Source organism: Gracilinanus agilis, chromosome 3, assembly GCF_016433145.1.
Source record: "Gracilinanus agilis isolate LMUSP501 chromosome 3, AgileGrace, whole genome shotgun sequence".
NCBI lineage: Eukaryota > Metazoa > Chordata > Mammalia > Didelphimorphia > Didelphidae > Gracilinanus > Gracilinanus agilis.
Genome location: NC_058132.1, coordinates 71,592,350 through 71,613,259, shown reverse-complemented (window position 1 = coordinate 71,613,259; position 20,910 = coordinate 71,592,350). Strand labels below are relative to the sequence as shown.

The 20,910-nt window shown below is 37.2% G+C and overlaps 1 protein-coding gene across 1 annotated transcript in view; it reads left to right on the top strand.

The window, feature by feature from the left end:
• The window catches only part of YBX1 (Y-box binding protein 1), a 34,535-nt gene extending 14,047 nt beyond the window's left edge, over positions 1-20,488 (top strand). The window contains exons 4-9 of the mRNA XM_044668756.1: positions 4,715-4,748; positions 7,823-7,912; positions 8,241-8,543; positions 8,830-8,912; positions 19,017-19,282; positions 20,120-20,488. Of these exons, the coding sequence (XP_044524691.1) occupies positions 4,715-4,748; positions 7,823-7,912; positions 8,241-8,543; positions 8,830-8,912; positions 19,017-19,251 (745 nt within the window). The 3' untranslated portion in view covers positions 19,252-19,282; positions 20,120-20,488. The remainder of the gene's footprint in view (positions 1-4,714; positions 4,749-7,822; positions 7,913-8,240; positions 8,544-8,829; positions 8,913-19,016; positions 19,283-20,119) is intronic.
• Positions 20,489-20,910: the final 422 nt, after the last annotated feature.

The following is a 20,910-nucleotide window of genomic DNA, read 5'->3' as shown; positions in this document are numbered from 1 at the left end:
AATGGAATTAAGTGACTTTTGCCTAGGATCACACAGCTAGGAAGCATCTTGAACCCGGGTCCTCTTAATTCCAGGTCTGGTTCTCTATCTACTGTACCATCTAGCTGCCCCTACTTATTCTTAAAGACTTTTACTGACACAAAATTATCCCAACCTCTCAGTTGGATTTCGACCAAGTTAAAAAAGCCTTTTACATTTTAAAAATAGTTTTTATCCTTTACAATAAGCATATAATCAACTCCTATACATAGACACTAATTTATGTTATTTGCATACAAATTTTAATTCCTGATTAATTTCCCTTTGTTGTCCAACCAAGTAGGTGATTTTTTAAAAAGGTGCTGTTTAGTGATTGAAGGAGGAAGAAGTTTTCTAGCTGGCCTAATCAGCAATTGTTGGGTTTATGTTAAACCTTCACAGTGAGGAGGTTTTTAAGGCTTTAAAGGGGAATATTCTGTGGTGGTAGGGATTTCCTGAACAGTTTAGATTGTTGCTGAGCTTAAAAGGGACAGGATGCATTTGTGAGTCGTGATTAGACAGGTTTGCTTGAATCTAGAGTTGTAATTGGGTAATGAGATAGAAGAGATGGAATAGCAATCTAGGGACAAGCAGTGGGAGGGAGGCAGCCTTGAGTTAAAAGTCCAAGCTAATTCCAACTTTATAAGAAAGGCTGGACATTTTTTTTGACTAGAGAAAAGATAAGATCAAAGTAGATTAGTTCAGAAGACAATTTATAGGAATAGAGGAGACATTTTAAATTGGTCGAATTAGAAGATTGTTGTAGTCAGTAATCCAGAGGGGAAAATATGGAGATGCTGGACTTGGGATAGTGTTGGTAGGGAGGGGGGAGGATAGAGAAGGAAGGATGATGAATCTTTTTTTAGAAGGACATGGTGAATGAAATTAGTGCCATTGACGGAAACATTTTTGATGGGGAGATGAAACAAATAGGTGGAACAGTTACAATTAGGTACCAAGATGTTTTGATGCAGACAGTTGTTGATGGTAATGAAAGTTGTCCTGGGCTCTAGAACTGTTAAAAGGAAGCTCTTTGAAAGATGAATTAGACTGAAACTTGGAGAGAAGAGAATGATGGATACAAGTATTACCTTGTGCTTATATTTCTCAGCTTATATGTTAAAGAGCACTTAAGAGTAGTCAATCCTCTTTAATTTTCATCATTACACTTTTATCTAGAGTAACTGATACACTTCCATGTACATGGCAATAGGACATAAAAAGTCTGCTCCTATTGCTCCAAAGTAGCTGAAAAAAACTGCTTAATAATGATCCCAATTGCCTTGTTCATCCTTACAGGGCACTATACTCTTCAAAGCCACAAGAGGGTTAAAAATCTTCCAGTAAGCCTCCTTTATTTCTTTCAAAGCTACCCTATTTAAGACGACTTCATCTCCGACCTACAAATTGTAACTATTGGGGAAAATATTTGAGAGTACCTGTTGTTTTATTCCTTTGCAGATAGCCATGTGTACAAAGCATTAAACCAGAGTGGGGAGCCCAAGAGAGTTAGTTACTCTGTAGACCTGTTCCAACTTTCTATTAGACACAAAATAAAAAGATCTCTGACAGTATCCATTGACCAGATGATCTTGTCCAACTTTGCTTAGACACCTCCTGTGATGAGAAGGCAGTCTATTCCATTTTGGAACAGGCTCAATTGTTGGAATATTATTAATTATGCTTAGGCATACTCTGTCTTCCCTGTAACTTACAACAGCTATCACTCCTTATTTGGTCCTTGGAACTACACAGAATTTGTCTATTCTACTGCCAGACACTGTCAAAGTCCCTTTTAAACTCAGAAGTTGTTGGGTTTTACTATCAACTTCCTAGTAGTAGATGTCTTCTTTTCTGGGAATACTTCCTCATAGGTAATATGAGCTCTTTAGATAGTAATGAAGGCTAATAATTGAAATGTTCATGTGTATCGGTGTCTTGCCAGCATATGTTGTGCACAAATCTTGACAGAGTATTTTTCTCTCCTTTGTCCCTATGTGTCCCACACATTGTTCCTTAACCTTACTTTTGTACTAAAGTATTTCCTGTCACTGGTTATATTGAATGTTTTTCTCATTTCATTTCTGCCTTTGCTGTTCTTAATTTCACTAGAATATATGCCCAGTTGAATACCTGCTAAATGCACAATAGCCTTTAATTTTAAAGGAATTTGTTCTTGACATTTATCCTTTGTTAAAAGTCATTTTGGTGTTTGGGAGGAGAAAGGCTTCTACCAAAATTAACAAGAAGAGAAAGGCATAAAGAGGGGAGAAAATTGGGTTCAGGTAGCTAAAAAGAACTGTTATCAAGCTTATTAAAATTCCTGCTAAGAAAGAAAAAAACCTAAATCATCTTTCTGTGTGTAGTTTCTTTCTGCTTATCTTTAATCTTGATGGCCATAATAAAAGTAATCTTTGTATTCTCTTTTGTTCCTGTAGATATTGGGTTCTTAGCCTGGGATCTATGAACTCAATTTTTAAAAAACCTTTGAATATTTCAATATAATTTATGTCCTTTATATTCCCATGCATTTTATTTTATGCATTTTAAGACCTTCTTTAAAAGGGTTCCCATAATACAGACTGCCAAAGGGGGGCATCCATAATACAGAAAAGACTAAGAATCCCTACTACATATGATATCTAGTCAATGAATTCTGTAATAAATAACAAAAAAAAAGTTTGTATACTAAACTTTTATGAAAGCAGTGTTTCTGATTTTAGTTATTGATTATATAGGTTGAAATGGAGCACTTTCCAGTCTAGTAAAAAAAATTGGTAATACTCATTCTGTGAATGAGAAAGATAAGGCTCTTAGTGTGTAGTAAGTGTTGCGACCAAACTCAGTAAATTAGCAGCAAAGCTAGACTAAGGTCTTCTTCCTTTAGCCCAGTATTTGTTTTAAACCCTGCTATTTCAATGATGCCATAAGAAATTTTCATGTTTTGTTTGTTTTAAAACATAGAATATTAGAGAGGAAAGCTTTTAGCATTCAAGATAGTTCAATTCATATTCTCAAAAGAATCCACACCGCCACATTAAAACAGGGTAATGTAATAGATAAGAGAGCTGGCCTTGCAGTCAATGTGACCTGTATTCAGATTCCCCTACTCTGGTAAATACTGGTAGTTGTATAACCCTGAGCAAGTCCTCTAATTTAGAGAAGGCATAGCCATGCCTTAAGAGCCAGTAAGAATACTGGGAGCTCACTCAAACATGTCTGACCTGAGTGGTCATCCAACTTGACATAGCTTTTGCTATGTTTGCTATGTTGGAACAATTTAAGTAGCATGCTTATATTAAAAAGGCACAATGGTGTGATCTGTTTAGAAAGGGCATTAAGAGAATTTGGTTCTATACCAGTCAGCAAGAGTGTTGAAAAGGTTTCTTTAGCTTACATTTCTTTCCTCCTTAAAAATGGCATTAAGGCTTATTTTGTGTACTTGTAAAGATACCATAATGTGTTTATAATTCAGCATAGGTGATCCATATCTACTCTTCAAATGAATGCTTCACCAGTGGTGATGAGATTCAAATCAAATCATCATTTGTGTATATCTAGTACAGGGGTCAGCAACCTTTTTGGCCGTGAGAGCCATAAACACCACATTTTTTAAAATGCAATTTCGTGAGAGCCGTACAGTGCTCACAGTGCACACTTCTGTAACCCCACCTGAAAAAAAAATTGACTTTATGGCTCCTGCAGAAAGAGCCATATCTGGCCCTCAAAAGAGCCATACGTTGCCGACCCCTGCTCTAGTGGATCCCAAACGCCACCACCCCATATGCATAGTTTCTCCCCCCCCCTTAAGAATGTAATCTCTTAGAGATCAGGAACAGTCTCACTTGGTACAGTGTGTAATAAATGTTTTCATTCTTTGAAGAACTGAGCTGGTGGAAAGTACCATGGAGCTAATTTTTCAGGACTGTCTTAGCCTAATGTCCTGAATTATCTCTGCAAGCCAAAGGTTTCCCATTCTAGTTTTGTTTTCTTCCATGACTTAAGGCAATAACTTACACTTTTATCCCTTCCCACTTAAAAAAGAAAAAGTCAGTGATTCTTTGTGTAATTTTCAACCTTTGTGATGTTTAGGTTGTGTTTTCTTTTACTCAGAGGCTTTACGTTATTTTGTCTTCAGATAAATCTGATCAGTTACTAGTCCTATCAAAAAGTTTTTATTTGGGGGGGGATACCTTTTGCCATATGATATGTTAAATCACAGTGAAATATTTTTGTACACTCATGCAAAAAGATTCAGTTCATATGTGCATCACATCAGTTAAGCTTAGGTCCTGTAACCCCTATCATTTTTATGTCTTGGGACCTTTGGGTGACTTGATCAAGGAAAGAAAAATTCAAGAGAAAGCCAGGCATATACAATGAAGAACTATAGCTGGGTTAGCCAACAGCATATCCTATAATGTAGCTAATGAGTTTCTTAGATCTAATCCCTCCTAGTGGATTTTACCATCTCTCACTTGGCTGGGATTTTTTTAGAGGAGTTGGCTCAAGCATGTTTGAACTCTTAATTTATTGCCTAGACTTAAAACTGATGGATCCTAGTGCCTTTAAGGCTAGATTCCTGATAATGGAGGATATGCTTCTCCATTGAAATAGAAGTTGTAAGTGGCTCCAAAATCCAGATTTCCTCATCTCAACACATTTCTGACTCTTCAAACTTGATTTTGTCTTATAGGAATGACACCAAGGAAGATGTATTTGTACACCAGGTGAGTGCTTGTGCAGACACCTACACTTCTGACTGAAGTGCTATAACCTGAAATCCCGGATTGGTAAATAACCTCCAAACTGATTCCTGCTTCTTTGTTTTCTGAAGTTGTAGTAATGTATTTGGTATAAATACATGGGTATTTTGAAGCATGCCTTGTCTTTGCTTTTGTATTTGTATCCCCAGCGCTTAGCACAGTGCTTGGCACATAGTAAATGCTTAATAAATGCTTTCTCATTCATTCATCTTTCATTCAAAATACCATTAGAACAATCTCTGTGGTAAGAGACCTTTTCTAGGGCAAAATGAAGATGGGGGAACACTATAGATTTGGAAGAAATAGGGCAATATTCTAGATTCAAGTGTGTTTTTTAGTGTTTGAAACCCGAGATAGATTCAGTTCACATAAAAATGGATGTTTTAATGGTTAGACACATTGTCTTCTTAAGGACTTGTGTTAATGTTGAGTTAGGTACAGCAACAACCTTTTTAAAAGCTTTCTGTAGAGTCCGTGCATATAAGGCTATGTAATTGTTGAGTGTGCGACTTAGAAAATTAAGACATTTTTATCACCTGAAGGTAAGTAAAGTTGAAAAGGAATGGTGAGGTGGATAATAGTCTAATAACTTTTCAGATTAGGTAGTCCTATTTAAGAAAGAAAAATTGCATTCAGGGTAGATATAGTTTGCTGAACTTTTACTCAAGTAACATTTTTAGATAGATGATTTTAGAAATAGCTTTGGTGTAGAGCAAGCATCTCAAACTAAAAGCATAATGCTATAGTTGTAGTTTGCTGTTTGACTTGAGGCTTCCTAAGGCTTTTCCTAAGGGCTCCAGCCACATGTATAAACCTTGAAAGACTAGATGTGTTTTGCATGTGCACACACAGGTAATGGAATTACTCTGGATTTTGCAGCTTAGAGCCCAACAGTCTTTATTGTTCATCTTTATATCACCCCCTTTGCTTAAATTGATCTTAATCTTGTGTTCATAGCCTATAACTTAGCAAAACCCGAAACATTTGATAATTTATCTATTTTCTCCTTCCCAACCCCAGAGAATCTGAGTCAAAAAAAGGACTAATAGGTTTAGGAAGGGAGTATAGAGAATTTTGTTTAGGTTGCTGCTTTGTAGTAATAAGAAAAGGGATCTTTGTGTTTAGGTGTGGTATTGGGAAGGATGGGGCATGGAGTATGGGCAGGATGGGGAGGTAAGGTCAATTTCCAACACCTTCAGAAGTATCTTCACAGAATGATAGGAAATGAATTCTCAAAGCATCAGGTGTGTCCATGACTAAATGTAAGTACAAATACATATTCCAAAACCAAATGTCAATAGCTTTTGATCCATATCATTGTTCCTGTCCATGGCCACAGTAAAGAGTTGACTTTAAAAACTACTGAGGGTTTGACTTGTTTTAGAACAAATCTAATTTTATAGACTTGGAAGAAGTCTTGTTTATTTGAATACAGCCTGCTCTTGGTTATCTGATTTTTTTTAATTTTTTTTTAAATTTTTTTTTTACTCCCCGTCTCTTGCCCTTTAGTCCTTATTTCACCAGTCATTAGCCTTTTCAGAGTAATACACAAATACAGAAAGGCAGGTCTGTTTTACCTTCTTGACAGTGGCTTTGGTGAAAAGGTTGAGACTGTTGATCAAAATAAGGGCTTGGCATCTTCCATAGCTTCAGGTAATGTAGAGTTGGCTGTATATGAAGGGTTAAAAGTTGGAGGGACAGTTTAGATGACAATTGTTTGAGCTCCAATTCCATTTTGTTGTCATAATATTCAGTTGTACTGAATCTTATCGTGTCTGATTTTTAAAAAAATTCAGTAATGTTAAGTGGCTGATTCAATTCTTTCTATATCCCAAATTTTAGGAGTAATAGGGGATGGAAGCCCAAGATGAACACAGAAATTTTGGCTTTCAATGGTTAGGCCCAAGTGACCTCACGCTTTTAGTTATAACCCTTTAGCTCTATTTGTAGGCAACTAAAATCTTTAATCTTGTAATAGTAATTTACCACTCACTTAGAAGAAGGGGGCGTGGTGTATATTGATTTTCTTTTTACTTTGGCCCATCTCCCAGTTTTGGAGCCCAGAAAAGTGGATCCCCATTCAGTCATCCTATTACTATAGAATGGGGTTTTAGGAATGCTTCTTTTAAGAGTAGGTTTGAGTTGTCCAATAACTCATCATAATGACCAACAGATGGAAGTTTCTAGTGCAATTCAGAGAAGGAAAAAACAAAGCTTCCTGGTGATATTAAATAATGAGAATAATCCACTAGTGGCAAATGAAGAGCATTTGCAGCAGAAACACAAGAGAAGAGGTTTCAACTGATATTTATGATGGCTTGATATGTAGCAAAGCCAAGGATTAAGTTGTCTTGGTCATTTTCTAAGTATGTAAGCCAAATATGCCTGTCATCTAAACTGACCCTAAGCAGGGTAGCTTCTACTGTTGAGCACAGACATGGGGAGATAGAGCCCCATATTCTTTACAAACATTGTATGACCAAACCTTGTTTGTAGAAAGAAAACACAAGGGTATATAACTTGTGTCTCTTTTGAACACTAAGTTAGGAAAGCTGGGAGGCAGCATGGCATAGTGGGTAGAGAACTGGCCTTGGAGTCAGGAAGCCCTGGGTTCAAGACCCGCCTCTAACACTGTACCTGCTGTATGACCATTGGAAAGTCACTTTGCTCCAGGCTACTCTTTTAAAACTAATTTACAGAGAAAGTCTCAACCTTAATTGGTAGAAGGAAATTCCTCACCAGGAACTCCTTACAAAAGGAGATTACAAGTCTGGTTTAAAAAAACACAATGGTAAACATTTGGGAAATTAGGGGTAAAACACGTGTAAAATACAACAACTAAGTATAGTCTGTGGATATAGGTCGTTTGTGGTCCCTACCTTTCTAAATTTAATGAACTTCTGGTTTCATTTCAATTCGTCTTTAGGTCAAATGTATATCCAAGTATATTCAAAATAATAATTAACTCTGGTACGTTTTAAATGAAAAAGCACATTATTCACCCCTGTTAATCTAATTTTGGAATGTGATATTACTAGACTGCCATAAAGAAGAATAACCCCAGGAAGTACCTTCGCAGTGTAGGAGATGGAGAGACTGTGGAGTTTGATGTTGTTGAAGGAGAAAAGGTGAGGATGTTTTCTGTGTAAAGGTTTGACTTCAGTCCAGATATAATGAGTTTTGATGGTGACTCTAATGTAGATGGGTCAGATGACCACAAATATACAGGTTCATCAAGCTTTATAGCTTCCCTATTGTGTGCTGGCTGCAGTTAGTGTGCAATCTTTTCAGAGCCGTGATGAACTGATACATTTCAGTCACGTGGTGTGTGTATGCACCCCCTGGCCACAGCAAACCTTTTTTTTTGTTTGTTTTGTTTTTTTAATTGAATTTTGTGAATATAATTTTGTTTGATTTCCTTTGAGTGTCATTATCAACTTGTAATGGCTTTTGTAGGGTGCGGAGGCAGCTAATGTTACAGGCCCTGGTGGCGTTCCAGTGCAAGGCAGTAAATATGCAGCCGACCGTAACCATTACAGACGTTATCCACGTCGCAGGGGTCCTCCACGGAACTACCAGCAGAATTACCAGAATAGTGAGAGTGGGGAAAAGAACGAGGGATCGGAGAGTGCTCCAGAAGGCCAGCCTCAACAACGCCGTCCCTACCGCAGGCGGCGGTTCCCACCTTACTACATGCGGAGACCCTATGGGCGTCGACCACAGTATTCCAACCCTCCTGTGCAGGGAGAAGTGATGGAGGTAATGTTCTAGGAAAGATGTGGAGATTGAACAGAAAGTCTTTTTGTCTGCCTTTTGAGTTTTCAAATGTTTTCTTTAAAAACAATGTTTCTCATAATGGTAAAATGGACGAATGATAATTTTTTCCCTTACTTTGGGAAAGAACAACCAAATCCAAAATAGGACCAGTTGTAGTATTAACTCCTGGCTTTAGAGTTCAGACTTATACTTTGCTTAACTCTTTGGAAGGACTTCCATTACTGGTTTTAGTAGATTTGATGTGCATTGTTTTTATTTTGTTTTTAAGGGTGCTGACAACCAGGGTGCAGGAGAACAAGGTAGACCAGTGAGACAGAATATGTATCGGGGTTATAGACCACGATTCCGCAGGTATGCTTCATGTTGATGTATCTTCTGTATTAAAATGCTACCCCAACTATATGCCAGGTCACATTTTTAGGATAATAGCATTTTCTATCAGAGAAAATTAATACTGCTCCTTGGTTTCTCTTACTATCTTTTCTTTTTGGTTATTTCACTTTTAACACATTTCCTTTGATCAGATGGCAAAGAAACTGGCTTAAAGGGTTTTAAAGCTCTTTGGCTTGTATTGGTCAGGAAGCAGATGCAATTTCCTCCTTCCCTAGTCAATTAATGATTAAGGCAGGCTATACTTTATCCTTCCTTTTACATTGGTTAAAAATACCTTTATCAACAGGCTTACATTTTACCATAACAGAATAAAAAGAGAAGTTGAAAAATGGCAATATAACAGTTTGAGTCTACCTGAAGGTAATAGGTACATATAGGTAGTGCAGGGAATAAAGCCTTTTAAAGCTATATTCCCTCTTGGAAGGAAGAAGATACAGGTTTTAAAGACCTGTAACAGATTAGGTGGCAAATTAAGGGCAAGATTGATACTGATAGGTTTTTAGAAGTGCTAGTGGACATCTGAACTTGATGTGAAGATGCAAAAGGAGGATTGGTTTAATGTCTTCCTTTTTGGTGTATGTGTGTGTTCATCTGAATTTACACATAAGCCACTGGGAGCTTAAATTCTTGGGAGAAAACAGTTCTGACAGACTAACATTTTTAGAACTATCACTAGCTATTAATATTCCTTCTTAGTAGGAATTTGGAGGTGATAGAATAGTATTAGCAGGAAAGACACTAGCTGGAGCCAGAAAAGAAAGTGAGGAAGATGGATTATAAACTCTAAATGATTGACATAAAGTGACAAATTTTCTGTTTCAATGTGTGTTGCTAATCTTGTTTTCTCTCTATGGGGTACTATAATTATTAAAGCATTGATCTCAAAATAAATTTCTAAACCACTGGTAGCTTTTAAGGATCACTTCAGGTAGCTAATAATCCTTTACATATAAATAAAACCCTTCTGTTTAGGGTTTTATTGGATGACCATGTACAGGAGGAGGGGAAGGTTCTAACATTTTCTCCCCTTTTCCCCCCCTCTATATTAATCAAGCCTTTTCTTGGAATTCCCTGAAGTTTTCCAATCTAAATCAGCAAGCAGTTTTTCTTCATTCCTTAGTCCAAGGAACTATCCATTGGTCTTCCTTCACCCCTTTGTATCTTTGGCATCTTGCACCTAGTAGGCCCTTAATGTGTGTTGAGCTGACTTGCCTAGGAATAGAGTAGACTGAAGCAGTGATGCCTTGACAGCAAGGGGACCTGTAGAGTATTGTGTCCAAGCAATGTTTGCAGGTGCAAATGGGCTCTTTTCTGGAAAGGTAAGTTCTGTATTGCACTGTGCACTTTAGGTAGTATTGGGATTGAATCTTCACCATGACTATATTATATCTAGCTGGTGTAAATACCAATAATCCTTCTTCATGTCAACTTCTAATCTCTTTGAGAACTAAGTAATCTCACTTCATGTACCCTGTGTGAATAGCAGGTGCATTACAATCATGTAGAAAGTCCTGTTTTCAAAACTTTTGATTTTAATCCTAATTAAACAAAGGCCTCCCCCAAAGGTGACCTTTCATTGTCAGTACCAGCCCTGAAGTTCTGTCAAGCAGTTCTCTCATGGATCTTTGCTTTGGGTTGGTGGAACTTCAAGGCTTTGTTAGTATAATTAGAACCATACATTACTCATGAAAGTGGTTTGTTTGGATTTTCCATAAGCCCTTCATCCCACTGAAATGGTAGTACCCAATTCCAAGTATCCAAAATGTACCTAGTTGCCAAAGGGTCCCAGAGATGAGCAAAAGACCTGTGATAAATGGAATAAATGTCTCAAGACATAACTGTTTAGAAGCTACATTGTCTGCTTTTCCAAACAATATTGGAGGGGAGGGCACAGGAAGCCTGCTAAATAGGCAGGGGACATTTAACTGTGATATAGTTTGTCAGCAAGGGAAGAAACGGAAAGAACTTTTATTTTTAAAAAACAAAAACTCCAAACTGAGTTATTTTTTATGGCAGCAAAGCTCACTCCTGAGGGCAGCATTTTATTATAGTCCAGAAAATTCTCAGCTCTAGCTAATGCACTTTTATAGAGCATTTGGTTTTTTCCTATTGGGGAAAGTGAGGGATTAGTAAATACTTGCTATCAATGGGTTAGTACTTGCCGAATATTAATCACTTAATTATAGAAACAATATAGCAGTGTCAGACTGAGCTGCCTCTGGAACAGGGGTCGGCAACGTATGGCTCTTTCTGCAGGAGCCATAAAGTCAATTTTTTTTTCAGGCAGTGTTACAGGAGCGCGGAGCATGCACTGTCAGCACTGTACGGCTTTCACGAAATTACATTTTAAAAAAAGGTTGCCGACTCCTGCTCTGGAATATAGGAGATCTGGCTCTAGGGCCTCCCTCAGGCCTAACCTGCTCGCTTTAACTTATTAACTCCCAGGCAGTTTAAGACAAATTAGCAGCAGAGCAGGTGACAATTGGCCATGGTAAGAGAATTTCACCTGAAACTCTCTTCACTAATGAAATAACAGACCCAGGACCCACTTCCCCACCCCCCAAAAAATCTTTAAGATTCCCTGCCATCAGCATCTTTAGTATGTATGCTGTCTTCCTCTGTAGTGCTGAGTCCATATACTAAAGTCCAAATAAGTATGTGTATCAATACTTTATGGAGATAGGTACAGAGGGTCCATGACACATTGAGAAATAATCACCATAGCCAATTCTTTTACTTATTCCACCCTTCCATGTTGGGTTACAGATTTCCACTGACAGTCTCTGGTTAGTGTTGCCCATATCACTCTTTGCCTCATTGTACCCTGGAATAACCAGGTTATATTAAACAAGATAACCTCTGACAAATGGGTACTTGCAGTTAGGATGGCCCACCCAGGGTTGCGTTCTATTCAATAAACTGTGTGCTAGGTACTGTGCTAAGCAGGGGGGTGAGGGGGTAAAGAATAGTCCCTGCTCAAGTTCACAATCTAATGAAGGAGTCAACATTTCAAGCTAAAGTATAAGATAAATTAGCAGTAATAATAGGGAAGGTACTAGAATTAATAGACATCAGAAAAGACTTCCTTGTAGAAGACAGGATGTTAACTGGAACTCGGGGTGACTTGTATAGCATCATCCTGGGCACATCTTGAAACTCTGTCCCTATGCAACTTGGTTATAGTAGAAACCGAGTGTGCACAGAATGACTAATCTACATTGGTAGAGAAAATTTTTACATTGGGAATTATCTCTCTATACTAAATATAAGCCCAGTACAAAACTATCCACCAGCACCAGAACCAAGCATTTTTAAGGATTATCAATTTGTTTCTACAAAGGTGTTGGGATTAATCTGCCTTTAAAGTTGAATATTTCTGTTATGTTAGTGGAGTTGATTTTAAACCTGAGAGTGCCTAAAAACGAAATTCTAAAATTTCTCCAGGATAATTTAGCATTGTAGCGGCAAGAAAAAAACAAAACAAAACCAGATTATTCTCTGGGAGGGAAAAAAGTAGTATCTATCATGAACTTAAAAGCCCCCAGGCATAATAATAACCTGTCCCCTGAACTTCAAGTATCTTTTTTGGACTAATCAGACCTGAACTTGACTCTCTTATTTTTTCCCTTGGCTATATAGAAAAGAATTGAGTGTTAAAATGATGGAACCCACTACCACTTTATAACTGTTAAAGAAATGGATCTTTTATCCATGTAATCGGTGTGCGTTATTTAAATAAGCCCTTTGTTTTGTTTACCCACTTGGCCTTCTGATCTTTCTTCAGTACTGTACAGTGGAAGTGGTACCGGGTTGGAGTTTAAAGACTTGGGCTCGGTCCTGGATTTACTACCACTTACTACCTACCACTTTGGTGGCCTTGAGCAGAGCACTTAATTGCTAAGCCTCATCCATAAAATAAAAGGCTTTGAATCTAGATGACTTTTTTTTTTAACTCTTAACCTTTCGTGTTAGAATCAGAATTGATACTTAATTACAAAGCAGAAAAGCAGTAAGGGCTGGGCAATTAAGAGTTCAATAACTTGATCACAGTGTCACAGCTAAGAAGTATCTGAGACCAGATTTGGACATCCTGTCACTGGGCCTAGCTCTGTATCCACTGAACCAAATAGCTGTCCCTTAAAGATGACCTTTTAAGCTTAGCTCTGTTACAGCTTGTCCCAAGGAAGATGTGGCGGGGGAGTTGCAATTAACCCTTTATTGCTGCTTATCAGCTCTGGCAAAATTGAGGGACAATGGTTTAAACAAATGATTAAAATTTTAGTTTGTTCTCTACATATCTCCAGTGGTGGTTATATATTGCCCACACATCATCATCAACATGATATAAACCTTTTTAGTTTTTTGATAGATATATATATATATATATTTTAATCCTTTGGAGGACTTGAATCTATGCTTATGGCTTATATCACTTCATACTGCCTTTGTACTGCTCCTCAATCTGAGTTTTTCTCTCCTTAACAGAAAGGGGGAAGGGAAAGGGAAAATAAGCATTTATAAAGTGCCTACTATTTGCCAAGCACTTTACAAATATCTCATAATCCTCACAACAACCCTGAGAGGTAGGTGCTGTTATTATTCCCATTTTTTTAGTTGAAAAACTGAGGCAAATAGCAGTTATTTATCCAGAGTCGTCATAGTAGTGCCTGAAATTGAACTTGAACTCAGGTCTTAACTTAACAAAAAAAGTACTTTCTTTGGGTTAAATCTGCCAAATTTTCATTCAGAATTTAAGCCCCAAGAGAATGACCAGAGGACAGGGCCTAATATTGTGTTGGTCTTCTCTTCTTACTGAAGTACCTTTGAAGGAATTAATCTATCTACCTTTGGGTGGAGAGCATTAAATAACTGACAACCTTTGTACTTTTTTTTTCCATTTACCCTTGGATATAGAAATAAAACTACTGAGTGAGGCAGTTTCCCTTTGCTGACATGCCCAACAAAACACCCAAATTAATTCTAAGTGGGTATCTCCTTGTTTCCCTAGCCCAGGTGTGAACCCAGATGGCACAGAAATTGCTCCATACTGACTTTTCTCAAAGAGAAATTATGAATCTCTAAGTCCCAGCAGATGTATGAAAAAGATCCCCTGTCACAGCTGTTCCCTGATGGTTTTTGCAGTCAGGACTACAGTGGAAAGCTGAGATGTACACAGGAAAGCTAACATCTTTTTGATGTCTAAGGTAGCTCCTCAGAAGCCTTGGGGAAGGTAAGGGATAGGCTTTCTGAAGTTGAAGTCCCAGACTCCATGGTGATTGTCAAATCCTTCCTGGCTTGATCAGATGAATCATTCTTTATGAGCCATTCATTAAGGTAAGGAAAAATGCGAATATCTATACTTTGTAGATGAGCCCCTGAAGCCACAAGTCTTAGTAGTATGTTCGTATGGGAGGGGCCAAGAAGCTCAGACCTGAAGATGGATCCTGGTTTCTATAGAGAAACTGCTTTTGATCGATACATAGATACAGAACACATCGTGGTCTGTGGGAAGCACCTTATTTTGGTATATATAACATTAGTGTGCCCTGAAAGTTGGGGAGTATCACTGAGGAAAAAGTTTATTTTCCTTGCTCCTCCTTCCTCTTCTCATCAAAGTGGTAAAGGAAGGTAGGAAATGTTTTCTATCCTATAAAGTTTGGTCCTGTAGCATGGTGGTCTGTATGTGATTATCTCAGAATCACATTTTGATTAAACCTGCTTTTCAGATACTATTAATAACAGAAGAGAATTTCTTCTGGGTCATCTGAAAATTCAAAGATTAATGTTAAAACAAATTTTGCTACATCCTCTCAACTTTTAGTTCACGGTTTCAGGGGAAAGGCATGTTTATAAAGGCAATCAAGTTACAAATAAGTTTTGCCAGGTTGGGCTCTAGAAACTCTTAGTTTTTTAGTATGTATATCTCTGTTTGAGCCCATTATCCCTGTCCTGACCTTAAAAAGTGTCTGAACTTTTCTTACCTATTCACCTTTCCTTCCCATTATCTTCTGTTCTGTTGGTCAGGCTTTGCTTTCCCATGAATAAGCTATACTTAAAATACATTATTACTACAGACCATAAAAGGTTGACTATATTAGAATAGGACTTCTGTTAAAAGTTTTAATAAGTATTAAGAAGTGCCTTCTAATTGGTAGCCACTCAAGGAATACAAAGACCAAAAAAGAAACACTTTGTTTTTGGAGTAATTGTATTTCTACTTGACATTAGGAAATACAAGTATCTAGAATAAAAACAAGAGTAACAAGATAGGAAGAAAGCTAGCAGTTAACGGCTTAAGAAAGAGTTCATGTTTAGAAAGTAGACTTAACTTGAAGCTATTCTGAACTTTGGATGAAGTGTGGGTGAGGTTAGATTCCATGTTAGGCATGGAGATGAGAGTATTATTACGTATGATAAATCAGAGAAGACCACTTTGGGTAGACCATATCATTGTGAAGGACTTTTTAAAAAAGCAAGCTGATGTTTTTTCCTAGAAGCAATAAAAAGCCACTGAAGTTGATTTAGTAGCAGTGATGATGGTCTTGTATGTTCTTGACTATAACAGAAATGGGAAATTATACTTTTTTACATCCTACTCTATCTTAAAATGCCTATAATTGTTATTTCTCCTTTGTGGGGTGCTGATAAGACCAGTTGATTCCTAGGAGCTCTTTGAGGACCGAGCATTTCTTATAGCAAGGAGTATTTTTTGGTTGCTGAACAATCCTAGAACCCTAAAGCTGAAAGGACTTCAAAGGTTTCCAGGCTTATATTTATTGCTTGATGACTAAATCCCTTCTAGAGTATTTTCAGAATGTAGTTCTTTCACACTTGGAACACTTGCAGTAATTTAAACTCAAATGAGTATTCCTTTCTATTTTTAGTCCTCACTGAAAGGCGGTTGAAAATAATAGCATCACAGAGACTTGAGAAGCAGGAAAATACTCAAATGGGATCTAGAGATACAAGTTCTTGTTTGAATGTCATTAGCTATAATATTCCTGCAAGGCATTTAAATTCTAAACCTATTTCCTCCTTCATGATTTTATAATGAATAACTGGATCTTTCATGTTTAGTATGCTTTTCACAGACCTGGGAGGATTTTGGCAAATTGTTGTATATAAACCTCAACCTTAAAATAGCACAGACATTAATATATAACTGTCTTTGTCTTTGAGAAGAATACACAGTAGCCTTAGGACCTACTCAAAGTAAAGGGAGAGGAGGTGGGGGGCGATTCCTCTTGTCCTACTCTAGGTGGCCATATGTATCTCTTTATTTTCTTTCTTCTCTTCCTTACCCTCTCAACAAAGCTGGTTATGTATTTTTCTCTTGCGAACATTTGTGAAGTATGTTTGCTGAGGTAGCTTGGTTATGAGATATTCTAGAAAATGCCTTGGAAGAGTCATTATTGTCCTTCAGACCCTTTGAATAAAAACTGAAGTGGATTTGAGAAAATAAGCATGTAGTTGACTATCTCACAGCTAGATGTGCCTTGATAAATTTTCAGTGTCCTCTTGCCATAGGATAAGGATAGGTCAAATAAGTTAAGTTACTGTCTTGAGCAAATATATTAAGTGTTTACTCTGCAGAGGTTTTGGGAAGACAAAATAAGACATGGAATTTAGTCTAGGAAAGGACTCAGGCGAGTAATGGATACTATTTCATACACATTATCAAAATAGGTTCAGGGTGACTTAATTTGTAGAGGATTTTGCAATAAGATCTTTTGAGAAAATTGAAAAATGGAGTGTGGTGCAAGATTTACATTGAGAAACTGGCATTTGAATTGAATATATTCAAGAGATGAAAAAAAAATGCCATCATGCTGTTAACAAATGAGCAAGAGTATAGTCATACTGGAACTGAAAAGCAGTCAGTCATCCATTTTAGCTAGAGTTTGGACTTAAGTGAAATAAAAAAGACAGAGACCCAAATCATGGAGGGCCATCTTTTCTGTTTTTGCACAGAAGAATAACATTACCATATCCACACAGTAAAAAATTCAGGCAACAGAAACACCCAGAGTCAATTATTAGTGATGTGAATCCAAGTACTAAATATTAGGAACAATGGAAGGGATAGAGATAGGAGTGATGGCACTGAGTTTATAAAGAGATTATGAGTTGAGAAAGAAGGCATTATTGAAGATAGCCAAAAGTCAGGAGGAGTTGCTATTAAGAGAAAGGAAACATGTAGAGATGTGGGCAAATGTAAGGAGAAACAAATATTGCCGTTGCCTTAACCTGTGGAATTGAGCCAAAGCATACAATGTTTTTTTGATAATTAGTATGTTATAGTGACTGTTACCTATAAGGTATCTTGTGCTTTGTAGAGTCAGGCATGAGGTCCCTAGATACATACTTGAAGTCATTGCATGAGTTAGAATGTATATAATCACCAGGAGAGGAAGAAGAAAGAGAACATTGATTAGGACTTAACAGGACAATGACCATGTAATAAAAATGTCTGGGTTTCACAAATCTCAACTATTAAAGTATAATTATTTTGTAAAAATGTCTTAAGAAAAGAATTCTTGAATGACATTGACCTGAGTTTTTGAGATCTGGCCTGATTTCACTAGTGAATCCTTCCTTTGTCAGTACTGAAGACTGAACAAGTCTTTGGAAAGGAAAGCAGTTAAGAAAATATTGTAAGTTTCAGCAAAGAGTGCAAGTATTGCCATTAACTATGTTGTGTAGGCCCCCAACAAAATATTGGGTCCTGAAATACAAAGAAACTTAAGTGGTATGGATTGGTAGAGGAATGAAGCTTATACACAGAAAAGAAGTTTAAAGGTAAGAGATCAGATGTAACATGAAGTTGAATTTCATGAAAGTGTTTAGAGAAGAAAATTTGGGCATTTGAAAGAATGTGTTGAAAGGGCTTTGCTAAATACATGGCACTTAATAAGCCAAATTCATTGGTGTCTGATAAGGTATTATAATTTTGTGATTCTTTTCTAGCTGATTCATAAATTCCTTGGGCTTTTTAAAAAGTTCTGCTTTATTCTCCTCATCTCCCCAGTCTTACAATCCCTGTCCTGTAATAATAACATTCACATGGAGACAGTTGAGACTTTCAAAACTGGAGTGTGGCTAGGTATATATGGCATTTGGTCACATTTTTCTCCCCTCCAGTGAGAGTCATCACTGCTGTGGGGGGAAATGTGTTATAGAAGGCTATGTAAAAAGTTCTGAACTCAAAGGTCACATTTATATGAATGGCACAAAAGTGTGATAATACCTCTGGATGGAAAATGGTACTGTATATGTTAGGAATAACCTTCAAAAGGTAGCCAGGAAGATGATGAAATAGTATTGGAAATTTTTAGTGACTATTTTTTGAACCTAAGATTACTGCATTCAGAGTTTTCTTTTACTCGGTGGCATGTTGGTTCCATAGCAGATTTATTCACTTTTAATAGTGTTTTCTTGACCTTGCACTGTCTTCCTGGTTTCTGCCTTTCTTATATTCAGTCCCCAAAGAAAATTAATGCATCACCACCTTCCCCTTCACTATCCCCTCATTCTAGCATATTGTGTAGCTCTCTTAAGATCAGGGTTCTGTATAGTGTAGCTACAGATTGTTTTCTGGAGTTGGAATTCAGTAGTTGCCATTTCTCTATGTCTGGCAATAGAGTTTTGTCTGTTTTCTCCAGATCACCTCTGTGGTAGTAGGATTAATATGGGTTAGGTCAGATGCAACTTCTCTACTCTCACTTAGATTAAAGCTGGTTCCCCCCCCCCCTTGAAATTGATGTTTTCCATGGCTTAGGCCATGCATGTCATATTTGGGGAGAAGTAGGATTTTTTTTCTTTAAGGAAATGTAGGCATAACGTTAAAGTTTTTTAACTCATTGAGAAAAGCAGAAGATAGTGGAAAATTGAATTCAGTTAAGACGTCTGGTTGGGTATACAAAATAACAAAAGAATTGAACCTAAAGTACTGGATTTACCAACTTTCCTCTAGGATGTAGCTTCCTGTTATACTTGACTCACTTGGGGATGATTAGAACAAAATTCGTTGCATTCTTCCAAGTGTTATTAACTTGATTACAGGGGCCCTCCTCGTCAAAGACAGCCTAGAGAGGAAGGTAATGAAGAAGACAAAGAGAACCAAGGAGATGAGACCCAGGGTCAGCAGCCACCTCAACGTCGGTACCGCCGTAACTTCAATTACCGACGCAGACGCCCAGAGAACCCTAAACCACAAGATGGCAAAGAGACAAAAGCAGCCGAACCACCAGCTGAGAATACGTCCGCTCCCGAGGCTGAGCAGGGCGGGGCTGAGTAAATGCCGGCTTACCATCTCTACCATCATCCGGGTAATTATTTTGGTGCTTCTGAAAATCTGAGCATAGCAAAGAATAACTTTGCAAATTGAATTTGGCTCAGTTTTGATCAGTCATCCACCCAGATTTTCTTCAATGTTAAATTTTAATTTTAAAGGATTTGTGTAAAATCCTTAAGTAAAAACTTAATAAAAGCATACATATAAGGTATTGGGTGGGCAAAAGCCCACAGTCTTAGCAGCCTAGGTGTTAGAAAATCAAAATTTACCCTGTTGAATGTTTCCTATTCTGTTTGTTTAGCTGATGAGATATTGAAACTCATGGTAATTCCATTTCTTTTGTTCCTATGTGTACTAATAATGAGAGACCCAGGTGTTAATTTGAATAGCAGGACATGACTGTGAGAAAAAGTTAAACTAATAGATGTCTTATTCCTTGAAGTGTACCTATGGATTCTAGAGAGTTGCAATCATGTAATAAAATTCCACAGTTTTGTTCCCTCACCATGGATTTGATTGTGCTACTTGGTCAAATGGTGGGCCTAGTGACTATATATCTCTGGACACCAGCATTCTAAAGTGGATTCTGCTGTTTCATTCTCTCCGCATTATAAATGGGGAAATGAATGTTTTGTCTGATCTCCATTTTTGCCATGTATGTTATCCTCTTGACTCTTCTCTGAAAAGGTTATTCTAGAGGGAAGGACGTTGTATAGCGAAAAAAATAGGAAATGAATGACCTACAGCTTTCTTTTGGGATATGTTTAGATAACTTGATCTTGGGTAAAATTGGGCTGGGATGAAGGATGGATTTTTACCAATGTGTGATGTCTCAGAGACCAACATAATCTGACATTTGTTTCTTTTCTAGTTTAGTCATCATACAAGAAGAAAGAATATGAAATTCCAGCAATAATAAGAAATGAACAAAAGATTTGGAACGGAAGACCTAAGTGCTTGCTTTTTGCTGTTGACCAGATAACTAGAACTCTCTGCATTATCTATGCAGCGTGGGTTTTTTATTATTTTTACCTAAAGATGTCTCTTTTTGGGAATGACAAACATGTTTTTTAAAAAGCCTGGTTTTCTCAATACACCTTTAAAGGTTTTTAAATTGTTTCATATCTGGTCAAGTTGAGATTTTTAAGAACCTCATTTTTAATTTGTATAAAAGTACACCTGATTTTTTCAAAAATCTACAAATTGCAAGCACCTGTTAATAAAGGTCTTTAAATAATTATTCTCTCTGTGCATGTCTCTGGCTTCTAATGATGTTGGCAGAATCAAATTGTCTTGCAAATAGATGGGGGAGAGGGGGGGGTATCATGGGTTCCTTTAGTCCCTGGCTCATACAAAGGAGTTCTGAAGCTGGTAAAACTTTTTAAAATATTTTGATAACTATATATTTCATTATAATTGCTTGTCTTTGTAATCTTTTTCATTTTAAAAAACATTCTGAAAAAAGATCCTCAGGCTTTTCTAGGTACACTGAAAGGAATGTTGGAGGATGAGGGGATGTCTCCCTGACACAGTTAGAACCCACTTCAGCCACTCTTGTTTCAATCTTTTTTTTTCCCCAATGGAATAATAACTGATTAACAAACATGAATCCTATTAATGATATTGCAAAATGACTGGTCAAAGATAGATTGTATAAGGAAT